The sequence below is a fragment of the Carettochelys insculpta genome, chromosome 2 (assembly GCF_033958435.1).
Source record: "Carettochelys insculpta isolate YL-2023 chromosome 2, ASM3395843v1, whole genome shotgun sequence".
NCBI classification, from domain to species: domain Eukaryota; kingdom Metazoa; phylum Chordata; order Testudines; family Carettochelyidae; genus Carettochelys; species Carettochelys insculpta.
The window spans coordinates 80,167,343-80,180,997 of record NC_134138.1 but is presented as its reverse complement, the minus strand read 5'-3'; the positions used below and the strand labels follow the sequence as shown (position 1 = coordinate 80,180,997).

The 13,655-nt window shown below is 42.3% G+C and overlaps 1 protein-coding gene across 1 annotated transcript in view; it reads left to right on the top strand.

Moving 5' to 3' along the window:
• LOC142008573 (chloride channel protein C-like) overlaps positions 1-13,655 on the top strand; it is a 115,555-nt gene that overhangs the window by 16,665 nt on the left and 85,235 nt on the right. The window contains exons 7-8 of the mRNA XM_074985804.1: positions 2,307-2,501; positions 11,797-11,894. Coding sequence (XP_074841905.1) covers positions 2,307-2,501; positions 11,797-11,894 — 293 coding nt within the window. The remainder of the gene's footprint in view (positions 1-2,306; positions 2,502-11,796; positions 11,895-13,655) is intronic.

The following is a 13,655-nucleotide window of genomic DNA, read 5'->3' as shown; positions in this document are numbered from 1 at the left end:
TTATTAGGATATCTTCAGATGAAGGCAGAGGATTCTCTCTCTTTCTATTTTCTTTTAGTGGCCCCAGAGTTAAAACTGGGTAGAATTACCACCCTTATTAATTCTGTTGGAGTTTCTTAGGTTTTGGCTGTTCAGATAATCAGAAATATTTTCACTTTGGTTAGTTTGGGTCTCCAGGAGAATTTTTGCTTTTTTCATGTTTGTGGCATTAACCAACACACTTTCTAGCAAATACACTAAATTGAAAGCTTATGAGTTATGTTTCACAAGACAAATATTTATTTTCTTCAGTTTCACTCTGCCCAGGGTCATGTTACAAGAGGAATTTATTACATGGCAGCTCCATGTGAGTTTGCAGAGTTCTAGAGTTTTAGGTGGCTTGACTTTATTTATTGTCACTTGGACGTTGGGTTATTTACAAAAGTGAAGCTCATTGGGGCATGTGACAGATCTCTTTTGGGGCCTGCTTTCAGATTACAGCTCAAACTGTCATGGGGACTAAGGTTCACCAACACACCTTGCCATTTGTTATTCCAAATGCAAAACCTATATGTTTGCCTTTGCATTTGCTAATACAAATACACCGCTGCATTTATATATTACATTAAAACAACAGACGTCATGCATTTTCTCACAGGGAAATGGATGAAGAATGAAAGAAAAAGAGAGAGACCCACCAATGACTCATATTAGTCACGTAACTCAATGCAGTTCTGGAAAATACTCAGATATACAGTGCTGAGGGTGGTGTAAGGAACTGAACAGAACAGAATTCTGGATATTTCAGATGTAGCAACTACCCTCTATATTTTCTTTCTAGACTGGTTATTTAAATGGTTATGTGTAGATAGAGCATTGTTCCCAAGAAGATGGTTTTGTTGTAGCAATGAGTGGAAATAATGCCAGGGTTGCACATCGACGTCAGAGAGCATCGTTAAAGCCCTCATAGTACTTTGCGTGCGTTCAAATACCTGCAAAAGGTTTTTGTACCAGTTACAGGGCTAGCTGCACTTTTGTTGGCTCTGTGGTCTTTCTGAGTACATCCTGGCAGATGTCAGACCTCTTGCATTCATCCTTTCCTAGTTGGAATTTCAATCCTCCCATTCTTAGACTTGTTCTTAGGGCTACATCACCCTGTGTACCACCAGTGAGTACATGCCTGTCCCAGCTGGCTTCAACCCTTTCAAGTTTTCACTCCAGTCCCTCAAGTCTGCCTTCCTTACAAGTGTGCCCAGTAATTAATACAGAGACCTGGCAGCTATTTTAAAACTAGGTATTTCTTATTCTTAACTCTAAGAACAAAGCACAAGACAAAAAGGGTTTCCAAATAGCTAAGTCCAGCTCACTTGAGGCTTGTTATCCCCTAGAAGATAAAGGCCTTCAGCCCCCCTTTGCAGCCCTGTGCCCCTCTTCTAGGGAGCCACCCTTTCAGTGTTTTGTGTCCTTTTGGCTGTCCATTCCTAGCCTTGGCAAAACAGCAATGTAATTTTTGGCTGGAGCAAAGGAAGTAGCATCTACGTAACTTAATAGCTTGGTATTGATTCTTAATAACCCCTCCCATGTTTACTAGGAGCTTACTGATCTAGATTGCATTGAGTTGCCTTCCCACTGGTTTGCTAACAGTCCTGCTGTAAATCAACATATGCATGAAGTAAACATTCTGATATAGGTATACTATAACTCTCAAAATAACCGAGTCATATACAGTATTAAAATGGTTGCATATTAGCCTTGCCTCTTTACTTGCAATTTATTCAGTGATTTTGAAACAGATTATCGCAGATTGAATCTTAATACATAATTATGAATGATGTGGTTTAAGGTACAGGGAGTGAAATCCTGGCCCTGCTGAATTCAAGATAAGTATCTGCATTGCACTCGGAAGTTCTGAGCTCTTTCAGTAATAGCAGGTCCACCGCAAAGACGTCTGCTGGATGAACTGCTTCTGCTTGGGGAAAGAGAACCCCAAGATGGAAGTGCAGTACTGAGTCTTCAGGCTAGTTGATTAAGTCCTTTCCGATCTTTTTAAAAATCAAAACAACTGCCTGGTGGACTGTGTGACTGTTTATACTTTCTGATCCTAATCGTGCAAGTTCTGAGGAGAAGGCTCTTGGCTTTTGATGGGAACAGCCCAAAATTTGATAAATTTGCTTCTTAGGCTACAAGGAAAGATCTGTTTCTTATAAGTAAATGTTGTTTATTTGTTGCATTGTTTTACCAGGTTTCACTTAGCAGGGTAGCTGCTGAGTTTCAAATCACTGACAGAATTCTCAGAGAATGCTGTTTTTTGTTCTTTTTCAATTCAGGTTAAGAACTTGCTGGATATGAGTGTCTTGGCGTTTGTTCCAGCCATTTTCCTTGGAATACTGGGAGGCCTTTTCGGAGCTCTCTTTGTTTCCCTAAATATAAAGATTAATAAACTACGTGAGAGTGTCTTTAACTCAATTAAAAACACATTCCTCAGAAAAATGAGCAAACTCTTGGAATCTGTGCTGGTCCTTGTAAGTAAATAATGTGTTTCTCAATTTAAAGGTTGAAGTCATGCTTATAGTGGTTCAGGTAAGATTGAAGGCCAGTCATAAGGTGTCTGGATGAAATAGCAGGCAAGGAAAAGTGATTTGTTAGTGCACACTTTAAGCACAATTGATGTGCAGTGGACAAAGGAACCCCACAATGTGGAGTAGGGATTTTCAGCCTGTGTGCACATAGGTAGGATTGTACAGTGTTTGTTGTTTTTATTCATTATTTTTACAGCATTTGCCACATTACCTTCCATGCTGCCCTCAGCAGCTCCTTCATTCTCAGGGTACTACATTTATTTCACACTATGGAGAACTGTTTTGCTGGGTTGGTGTCTGTCACATTCCAACACATTTGGTGTTTGGATGCTTGCCACCAGCAGGTTCCAGACATTTCCTTTCCCCTCATTCTTCCTCAGCAATGACAAACTACTTTGGCATTTGGGAGAGGCCTGGCTGTCTGCATCCCATCTCCGCACTCGCTATCCTCATCAAGAGGTGACATATTCTCCTCCCTCGCCTATGGTATCTTCAGGTGGCAGTCTGGGAGGCCTGTGTTCCCTCTAATCTATTTGTCATCTTGTGGGATTAGTTTTGGCAGCATATTTACTGGTTTCAAGCTCCCTCCTGAGGAGGCAAAGTTATTATAAGGGCACTGAGCCCACCCAGGCAGATCCTCACATGCCTGCCTGCCCAGATGAGCTTATTATCCAGCCTCTGCTTTGAGACTGAAAATGGATATGTTTGTCAGAGGACAACAGTGATTTGATTCTTCTCTGCCTTTTGAGATACACTGACATTAGGTCTTGCATACAGCACAATTACAAGAGTTTGGAGTATCAGTTTACACCACAGTTGGACCACGTTAGGGTAGGCAGTACCCAGCTCTGTTTTTAACAAGGGGTGTGTGTGTGTGTGTGTGTGTGCGCGTGCGTGCGTGTGTGTGTGTACACACACACACACACACATACATACATACATACATATATATAAGCCATATTGTGGTCCTAGGCAAAGTTCAACAGGTTTAGAACATGCTTGAGTCATAACGCTACTACAACTGAGTGCCCCAAGGGGATGCTAGTAACTCTTACAGTAGTGTAGAAAAGAGTTAATTAAATGATGAAGAATTTCTTGTATTCCAGCAAAAAGCAGTCAAGTAGCACTTTAAAGACTAGCAAAATAGTTTATTAGGTGAGCTTTCGTGGGACAGACGCACTTCTTCAGACCATAGCCAGACCAGAACAGACTCAATATTTAAGACACAGAGAACCAAAAACAGTAAGCAAGGAGGACAAATCAGAAAAAGATAATCAAGGTGAGCAAATCAGAGAGTGCAGGGGATGGGGGGAGGTCAAGAATTATGTTAAGCCAAGTATGCAGACGAACCCCTATAGTGACTCAGAAAGTTCCCATCACGATTTAAACCATGTGTTAATGTGCCGAATTTGAATATAAAAGTCAGCTCGGCTGTTTCCCTTTCCAGAACAGTGCGATAATTCCTTTTCAGTAACACACATACCTTGAGGTCATTGACAGAATGCCCCATTCCATTAAAATGTTGACTAACTGGTTTGTGGATCTGGAGTGTTTTGATGTCTGTTTTGTGCCCGTTGACCCTTTGTCTAAGGGAGTTAGAAGTCTGTCCAATATACAAAGCATCTGGGCATTGTTGGCACATGATGGCATACATGATGTTAGTAGAGGAGCATGAGAAAGTGCCCGTGATTCTGTAAGTAACCTGGTTAGGTCCAGTGATGGTACTTCCAGAGAAGATATGTGGACAAAGCTGGCAGCGGGCTTTGTTGCAGGGAAAGGTTCCAGGAGTGGTGTTCCTGGGGTATAGACTGTGGCTGTTAGTAAGGATCCTCATGAGGTTGGGAGGTTGTCTGTAGGAGAGAACAGGCATGTCACCCAGGGTCTTCTGGAGTGTAGCATCCTGATTAAGAATAGGTTGTAGGTCTTTAATAATTCGTTGCAGTGGTCTGAGTTGGGGGCTGTAGGTGGTGACCAGTGGTGTTCTGTTCTTGGCTTTTTTGGGCCGATCTTGGAGTAGCTGGTCTTATTCCAGCACTTACTTACCTCATTTACAGGAGGCAAAAGTGAGAGGGTGGTTTTGTTCTAAACTCTAATGGCTGGTCTCCACACCACTTGAGGTGATGTAACTTATGTTGTTCAGGGGAGTGAAAATTACATCCCCTTTGAGCATTGTAAGTTACATCAACCTCAGCACTCTCCTTGCTGGCGCTATGTTGCTCTCTCACCAGCATAGTTTCCGCCTCTCACAGAGGCGCAGTAATTGTGCTGGCAGGAGAACACTTCCTCATCAGCATAGTGTGTCTTCACCAGATGCGCTATTACAATGCAGCAGCACTGGTATAGCTGTGTGGATGTGGCACAGTAATGTAGACTTGTCCTCTGTCTTTCAGCAATAAGTGAGTTTTTGATCAAAGCTTGTTTGCTGCTGCTCTTGAAATGGTGCCAGGTGTGCAGGCTCCAAACAGAATTGCAGTGTCACTGAGGCCTAATAACAACCAGGGGCTTTTCTATATCCAGAAAGCTTCATACTTTTTATGGTGTGCATGGTCATGAACTGCAACTCTTCATTTATTGTTAGAAGACTAAATTATGGACAACTCTCCTTCTTTCTTCTAGAACTTGACCTGTTGGTAGGGTGAACATCCATCCCATTTTGGCTGGGACAGCCCTGCATTTTGGGCTCCAGGAAGGTGTCTCTATTTATTTTAATAAAGGGGCTAATTGCCCCATATTTGTATGGGGGGAGGGGCTGCTGCCTGGCTCTAGGCTCCCTGTGGCTCTGGGGAGCTGGGAGCCGGAAGGTGCGGCTGCCCCCTGGCTCCCTGCAGCTCAGGGGAGCCAGGATTCACAGCTGCCCCCTGCAGCCAGGGAGTACCAGCTCCCACAGGGCAGCCACTGCCTGAGTAGGGTAACCATTGGCTGGGATGGTCCCCTGTTTCAGGCGCCAGGAAGGCATCATCCCTCCCACCTCCAGGATGTCCTGTATTTAGCCTAGGGGAATATAGTCACCCTGCCTGTTGGTTGCCTTTTCATAAATACATTACAAACTCTTTCTGTAAATTACTTACATGTGCAAAAGCAGATTTTGTATTACTTTGTCAAGCAGGACCCCGCACGGGGTTTAAATTTAGGATCAGCTATCTGAGATCTGGAGTCAGATATATAAAGAGAAAACAAGATGTCCATAAAAGGTTAATTTTACACCATTAAAGGGCTAATCCTACATGATACTGAGCATCAGCAGAGCTCAGGGAGTGTCATAGTTACCAGATCAGCTCTGCTATAGATCCATCTTTGGCTTGAGTACACCCCTCAGATGGCAGAGTTGCCTTGCCCTGCATCTCACTGTGTGTGGAACTACACAGTACTGCCACTCTTAGACTGGATCTCTGGCTGCAGTCCTTCTCCCCTTGACAAAATACTCCATCAGCTGGGATTAAGATCTTCAAGTGCTTTCACTCTGGTGGCCTGTGACAGCAGCTGATTAAAGAAACTCAAATAGCTTTTTCACAGCAAAGCATTATTTGTTCATCCAAGGGTGTCTAGGATGGCGAGAAGGGATAAAACAATGAATAGAAGTAGGGGCTATATTTACATCTTAATCTTTTTTAGCAGCCATTGCTAAATTCCTGTCAGCCCAGTCACCCACATCTGGCTGCGAGAAGCAGACTGTTGTTGCAGCTCCTCCTTCCTTCTGTGGCTGTCTGGATTTGGAGCTGGAGGTGTGATTCCAAGCATGGGCAGACAGCGAGCCAGTGCACTACAGACAGTATTGTAGTCGTGGTAGTACAGGCAGTGATGACAGTGGTATAGGGATAGCTGCTCTGAGTACAAACCCTCCTGGACCCCATGGGTACATACTTGGGGGTCATAAAAACTGAGTTCCTTTTTACCCGGGGAGTACTCAACTCCCCACCCCCTGGGATAAAGAGGAATTCAACCCCCCACCCCACTCTATGCCTTTTCTCCAGGCCCCTCTTCTTCCTGCCCATCCCATCTCTTCTCTGCCTTTTTGCCCCCTCCCTCAAATGCTCCCCTCTCTTGCACTCCCCCACCTTCCCACTGCTTCCTGCATGCTTGTTCATGGTGAGTGTGGAAAGTGTTGGGAGGTAAAAGGAGGAGCAGATCAGTGCGGTCACCAGCAATTACAAGGTGCTGAGGGAATGAGGAGAGCTTGGCTGCTGGTGGATGTTCAGCAATGGTGATTTTTTTCAATGTTGGTTCCCCAGCCCTGGAGCATCCCTAGAGTTGACATTTACACGTGAGGTGGCTAGCCTGAGCTACTGCAGCTATGCTACTCTGTTTAGTGTGCCCTCTTGAGGAAAGGAGGCCAACGGGTATGACTGCTCCTGTGGGAATTGCACCCCCAGCTTCAATTTTAGGAGTAGCTGGAAGTTCTCTCAGCCTGTGTGTTAGCCCCTAGCTGTGGACAGCCCTTTCTACCCTTCCCTTTCTTCCTTTAGCTGGCCAGTGGCTTTTTTAAACCTCTCTTTTGATATCTTAGCATTGCTGGCAACAATTTTTTTTACAGTTAATTAACCTGTTTTTTGTAGGATGTTTCTTATCTTGGTCATTGCTTTTATCAAAGGTCACTTGCCTTTCCCCTTTGGTCCTTCTGAATCCCCTTTTGATCCCGCCTCCCACAGCAAGTCACCCAGCATAAACACGTGGAAACATGCACAGTATTCCTAAAAATAACATCACATAGGCCACAGTTTGAGTCAAGGGGAATCGAGCATGTTCAGTGTTTTGCTGAAGTCATCAAAATAGCTCAAATGTTTTACCTATGAAAAATAGCTTTGCTTAAAGCTTCATGTTTCTCAGGGTTTAAATATTTCATCTCTTTCTCCTTTGCTTTTTAAAATAAACATTTTATGTAAATTCTTCACCAAAGTTAAAGTAAGCAATGAAGTGAAGTCTTGTTTACATTCTTTCCTCTTCATTGGCTTTAGAAGGTCCTCCTTGGGTCACAATCTTTGTCTTATGTCTTGGTTAAAGCAAAGCAGGGCAGTAGAGATTTGATCTGTCAAGGAACCATATGATGCATTTAATAAAATGCTACACAGTCAGGCAAGTAAAAGAATCTATTCCATTGTGACATTAAACAAAACAATTTTATATAAACAAATCTGCATTTAAACTTGGAAAGAAATCATAGTGGTATCACCCACTCCAAGAAAACCCTCAGCACCTTTGCTCTAATGGGAACTGAATTCCTAAGATCTGGTCCTTGCTCTTATAAAGTGCCTCCCTGACCTATGGCCATATTTGCTTCTCCATAATTAGTCACCTTTCCCTGCAAAAAGGAAACCACAATGTGGAAAGTGTTTGCCACAGTTTAGGAAACTTCTCTCGTTTTCTTTATCTTATGCTGCTGATGATTAATTGTTAAGTTCCAGAAGCTCAGAGTTTTCGTAGTTTGGATGAATAATCCCATGACATATTTTTTAAAATGATCAAAACTGTTAAAAGTTCCTTGAGAGAATGTTTTTTTAGCTTGATCTAGTGGTGAAAACCAGCCACAAGTGGAATCCTCTACAAGTCACCTATTAGCCTCTACGCAATCACCTGTCTCACACCTTGTCAAACAGTGGGAGCTTTGGATAAAGTTTGAGCTGGATTTGAACTATTCCTGATTATGATTTTGCAATAACAAAACCCAGCCTGTGTTTAACAAAGCCCAAACCATTCTCAGTTCAGTCAGTCTTTATTTTAAAAGGGCATTGTCCCTAAGCTTGTTATGGTTGAGATACAGCAAAATGAAGACTTGAAATACAGCTGTATGACAAGCAGCTGTAATTGCACATACAGTTGTGTCTTAGCTCCTTGGTTTTCATGAATGTACTACCTAAAATATATTAATAATTATACATGCATAGGTTTGGAAAGGACTTGAAGGGTCATCTAATCCAACACCCCGCCAAAATGCAGGATTTGTTGTGTCTAAAACAGCCAAGGCAGGTGGCCATCAAGCCCTTTTTCTGAAAACAATGAGAAGTCCTGTGGCACCTTATAGACTAACAGATATAGTGGAAAAACCTTAAAGACTAACAAAATAATTTATTAGTCTTTAAAGTGTTTTGTGAAGGTTCAGACTAACACAGCTGCCTCCCTGTGACAGATATATTGGAGCACATGCTGTCGTGGGCAAAGACCCGCTTCATCAGATGTATCTGATGAAGTGGGTCTTTGCCCATGAAAGCTTATGCTCCAATATATCTATTAGTCTATACGGTGCCACAGGACATCTCATTGTTTTTGCAGATACAGACTAACATGGCTACCCCTCTGATGTTTGAAAACAGGAGCTTCCACACTCTCCTGAGTAGTTTCTTCCATTGTCCTACTGTTTTTACAGTTAGCAAGTTTTTCTGAGATTTAATTTAACTCTGCTATGCTGGAGTTTTGAAGTGATACAATTGCCTCTTGGCCTATCCGCTTTTACAAGAAAGTATACTTTTTCTCAATCTTTTTATGTCAGCCTTTTAAGTAAACAAGATGGCTATCATATTCCTTTTTAACTTCCATTTTTCCAAACTAAACATACCCCGTTCATTTAGCCAGTGCCATTATAGCTTGCATTTAATCCCTTTGATTATCCTTGTTGCTCACTTCTGGATCATGTTCAGTTTCTTCACATCCTTCCTATATAGTGTTGACCAAAATTTGACATAGTATTCCAGCTGAGGACTAGCTAGCACCAAGCAGAACAGTATTATCACCTCCTGTGACTTGTGTGCTATACCCCTGTTAATGCAACCTAAAATTGTAATTTTTTTCCCCAACAGCATGACATTGCTGACTGAGGTTGCGGTTGTGATCCACCACAACTCTCAGATCCTTCTCAGCAGTGCTGCTGCCAAACCAGTAATTCTCCATTCTGTATTTGTGCCTTTGGTTTTTCTTCTCTTATGGAATAGAATCATAGACTCATAGGGCTGGAAGGGACCTCAGGAGGTCATCTACTTCAAGCAGGATCAACCCCCACTAAGTCATCCCAGCCAGGACATTGTCAAGCTGGGACTTAGAAGCCTTGAGGGATGGAGAATCCACCACCTCTCTAGCAATGCATTCCAATGCTTTACCATCCTCCTGCTGAAGTAGTTTTTCCTAATATCCACCCTATACCTCTCCCTCTTCAACTTCAGACCATTACTCCTTGTTCTGCCATCTGACACCACTGAGAACAGTTTCTCACCCTCCTCTTTAGAGCTCCCCTTTCAGGAAGTTGAAGGCTGCTATTAAATCACCCCTAAGTCTTCTCTTCTGCAAACTAAACAAGCCCAAATCCCTTAGCCTATCCTCATAGGTCTTTTGCTCCAGCCCCTTAATCATTTTTGTTGCCCTCTGCCGAACCTGCTCCAGCAAATCCACATTCTTTTTATACTGGGGGCCCAAAACTGGACACAATATTCCTTAATGTAGCTCTTTACCCTTAATGTAGCACTGTACAATTTTGTGCCTTGATGTTTCACTCATGCCTAAAAAAGGATACTTTTATAATGGCCAGTGTATTTCAGAAGTTTCCTCAGACACCTGCCTAAGTTTAGGACAGATCTATTAAAATTTTTCTCCCTTTCCTTAAAATAATTTTGCCTTCATTTGGCTAAAACTATAGATGGACGTACACTGTAGTTCAAGGTCCAACCAGCTTTGAGGTTTGGGGCTGTTGAGATTGACATCTCTGCATTGTGGCATGATCCTGACTGTAGTTGGAATAATCAGACATTTACGTATGGTGGATGCTTTTAAATAAGAACAAAACAATCGGGAAAACCTCAGTTTTATTGTTTAAATCCTCTTCCAAGTGGTACGATAGAAATAGCACAAGGAACACTGATGCTGAGGCCTCTCCTTTATGAAGGATTACAGTGTTTGGCTAAACTTAATTTCTACTTGTCTCCATACCTCATTTTATCTCAGACATTTGTACGGTGTCCAGTATGACTAAGCTTTCTGCCACTGAGCAGCAGAACAATATTTCTTTCAAATCTTCAGAATTGTACTGTGAGTGGATTGGTTGAGAAATAAGGCTATAAGGCGGAAATAAATATCCATGTAGTATGATGATGAGCACCATGTTCATGTCTATAAATAAATAATGGTCAAATAGAAATAGCTAGACATCACAGTGTTTTAGTGGGGTGGGGCTGGGCTTTTTTAGAGCACAGATGCCCCAAAGTGTGCTAGGTTCTGCCCCAAAGGTACATAGAACACAGTTTACACCATTTCAGGTTTTGGTCTAAGACCTCTATCCTGCAATGAGATCCAGCTGGGCGGCGTAACACACTAGGTGTGTGAATTTTGTAAGTTCCCCCGGTGTCAATCCACAGAGGATACAGGTTGTTACAGCTACAAACCCTTGGTCTTTAACTCAAACTGTAGCAGCTTAGCACATGCTTTTAGCTCTCGTGATCTCCAATTCAATCCTTATCTGTTGGCTAAGATGATGGCTGTCACTGGTTGACTCCCATTGATGTCACTGGAGACTGGCGTGGACACAGCAGTCTGTTGCTGTGTGGGATGTTTCAGGATTGTGGTTTAAGTGATTATAGTCCTTGGAATATCATGGAAGGACAGAGTGACCAACACCGCCGTCCTCGAGCAAGCTGGAATCCCAGCCACGCACACCCTCCTCAGGCGGCGTCGACTCCGCTGGCTTGGCCACGTCCACAGGATGAATGATGGAAGGATTCCAAAAGACATTCTGTATGGTGAGCTAGCCTCTGGCAAAAGACCCCCCGGACGCCCCCACTTGCGCTACAAAGATGTCTGCAAGAGAGACCTCAGAGAGGTAGACATCGAGCTGGACAACTGGGAAGAACTAGCAGACAACCGCAGAAGATGGAGGCAGGGGTTACACAAGGGCCTTCAGAAGGGCGAGATGAGGGTCAGACAGCTAGCAGAGGAGAAGCGAGCGCACAGACAGCACACTAAGGACTTGTCAGACACCCACCACATCTGCAAGAGATGCAGCAAGGACTGTCACTCTCATGTGGGTCTTCACAGTCACAGTAGATGCTGTAAATGAAGTCCTCAATTGAAACTATAAAGGGCGCAATCCATAGTCTATGCAGACTGAAGGATGCCTACTACTAGTCTCAAGATATGTTGGTCACATCTCACAGAGCTATTTTCTTGTGATAGCTGCTGGTGTTGCTGATTCTAGATCGATCATGTTTTCTTCTTCTGTGTTTCTGCCTCAGATGCTAATGTTTTTGACTTTTTACACCTGCAGGTGTGTACTGTCACTGTTACAGTCTATTTGCCATATTTCTTCCCTTGCACTTCCGTTGTGAGTCTGAGAACTTCGCAGCTGAAAAACAGTTCAGAAATGTAAGTGGTGAGCCTCGAACAAGCATCTTTGTGTGAATGCTAACTAGTTTGACACATTTTCTGTTAGTCTCTCCAACCATCCAGGGATAAAAATTCATAAAGATGCACTATAATTGGATGTTCAAAATGGAGACTTGTATCTATGCATGTGAACTTTTTCCAACAGGTAGTACTTCGGCATGCAAGAATCAGTGCCCACTTAAAGCCAAATGCAAAAATGAATGAGAAGGCCTGGGGTATGACTATATATTTGAGCCTCTAAGTGCCTTTTCAACTTAGGGTCATAATTTCGCTTTAAAGTTTATAGATGATAAGTGTCTTTGTCAGAGGAACTCAGATTTAGAAAAAAACAAAACGAAACAAAACACCTCTTTTGCTCTCAGCTTCTAACAAATCCATTTACCAAGGGGCATGGTTGATTCTGAATTTATATAATAGTTTTTGTTGACTTTTGAACTTCCCTTGCATTGCTTTGTCACAAATTTTAAAAACCAACCATAAAAGCCCACCATTCATTATGACAAAATACATAACACAAAGAGAACAAATAAATTAGTGAGAAACAAGAAACCATATACATCAAATTATTACCATGGTAACAGATACCTAGCAGCCCTGACTGTGCAATAAATGCTTGGGGAGCAACTCAGTGCTAGGTACAGGGCTCTGCAGAAGACTTACTTTGAGAGCTCTGCTGGAGTTTATAGGGGTAGAGGGTACTTCACTGATCCCCTGGAATGGGGTGTTTGTAGTCAACCACGTCTGACCCACTGAGAGAGAAAAAGTAATTGGATCAATAGGAGTATGGTGGTAGCAGTCCCAACGAGGCCCCCACTGTAATCTGTGTAGTACAAAAGTAGAGGAGCACATGGGTCCTCATGTAATTTATGCTTTAGGGCCTGATTCAAATTACATGGAAGGAGCCCGCAGACCACGGTAGGTTTTGGATTTGGCTGTGGTGAACTGAACCTTCAGCTTGTTTCATGAAAGCAGACTCTGTACATACAGATGACTTCAACAGGCCTTTGCCTGGTATATGGGTACACCAGCAAGAAACAAGTTGCAGGGAGGGGCCTAAGATGACAAGTGTCCTGGGGAAGGTGTGTCAGAGTGATACAATCAAATAGATGTAAATTGTATAGGTCTGCTGCATAGAGGATGAGCCTAAGATTTGATTGTTAATCTTTCTAGCTAGAAGTTACGAAGAATATAGGGGATTTAAACAAGAAAACCCCCACCATCCTGTTCAGATTTTAAGTTAAATTACAGTTTGAGCTCTGAATTTTCATGATTTTTTACCAGTTTATAAGAGTGAATATGGTACAGTTATGCTGTAGAAAAGGATGGCAGCACATTATAATATATTGCATTAATTTTATATGAGGAATTATTTGCCACTTATGACAATGGAGTGTCCTAAAAAAGTCAAAGAAAAATGCAGCCATATATTATGTCCCTAGCTCTAGAATATCATTTGATCTATGTTATATAAATAAGTACCTTAATTATAGTAAAGATTTTATTTTCTTTTGAAAAAACAATTGAAACTTGTCACCTCCTTAATATCATGATTTGGCAAATCTATCACAGCTCTTTGGATGTTTAGGGGAATGCCTTTTCCTTCTCTCAACATCCATTTTTATATATATTTTAAGGGCTAACTGCTTGCAGAATATTATTTTTCAAAATAAAGGTGTTTTTGCTCTAAAGTTGTATAGGAAAGGCATCTGAAATCACAGGTATTTTATGTCTTTTTGCCTG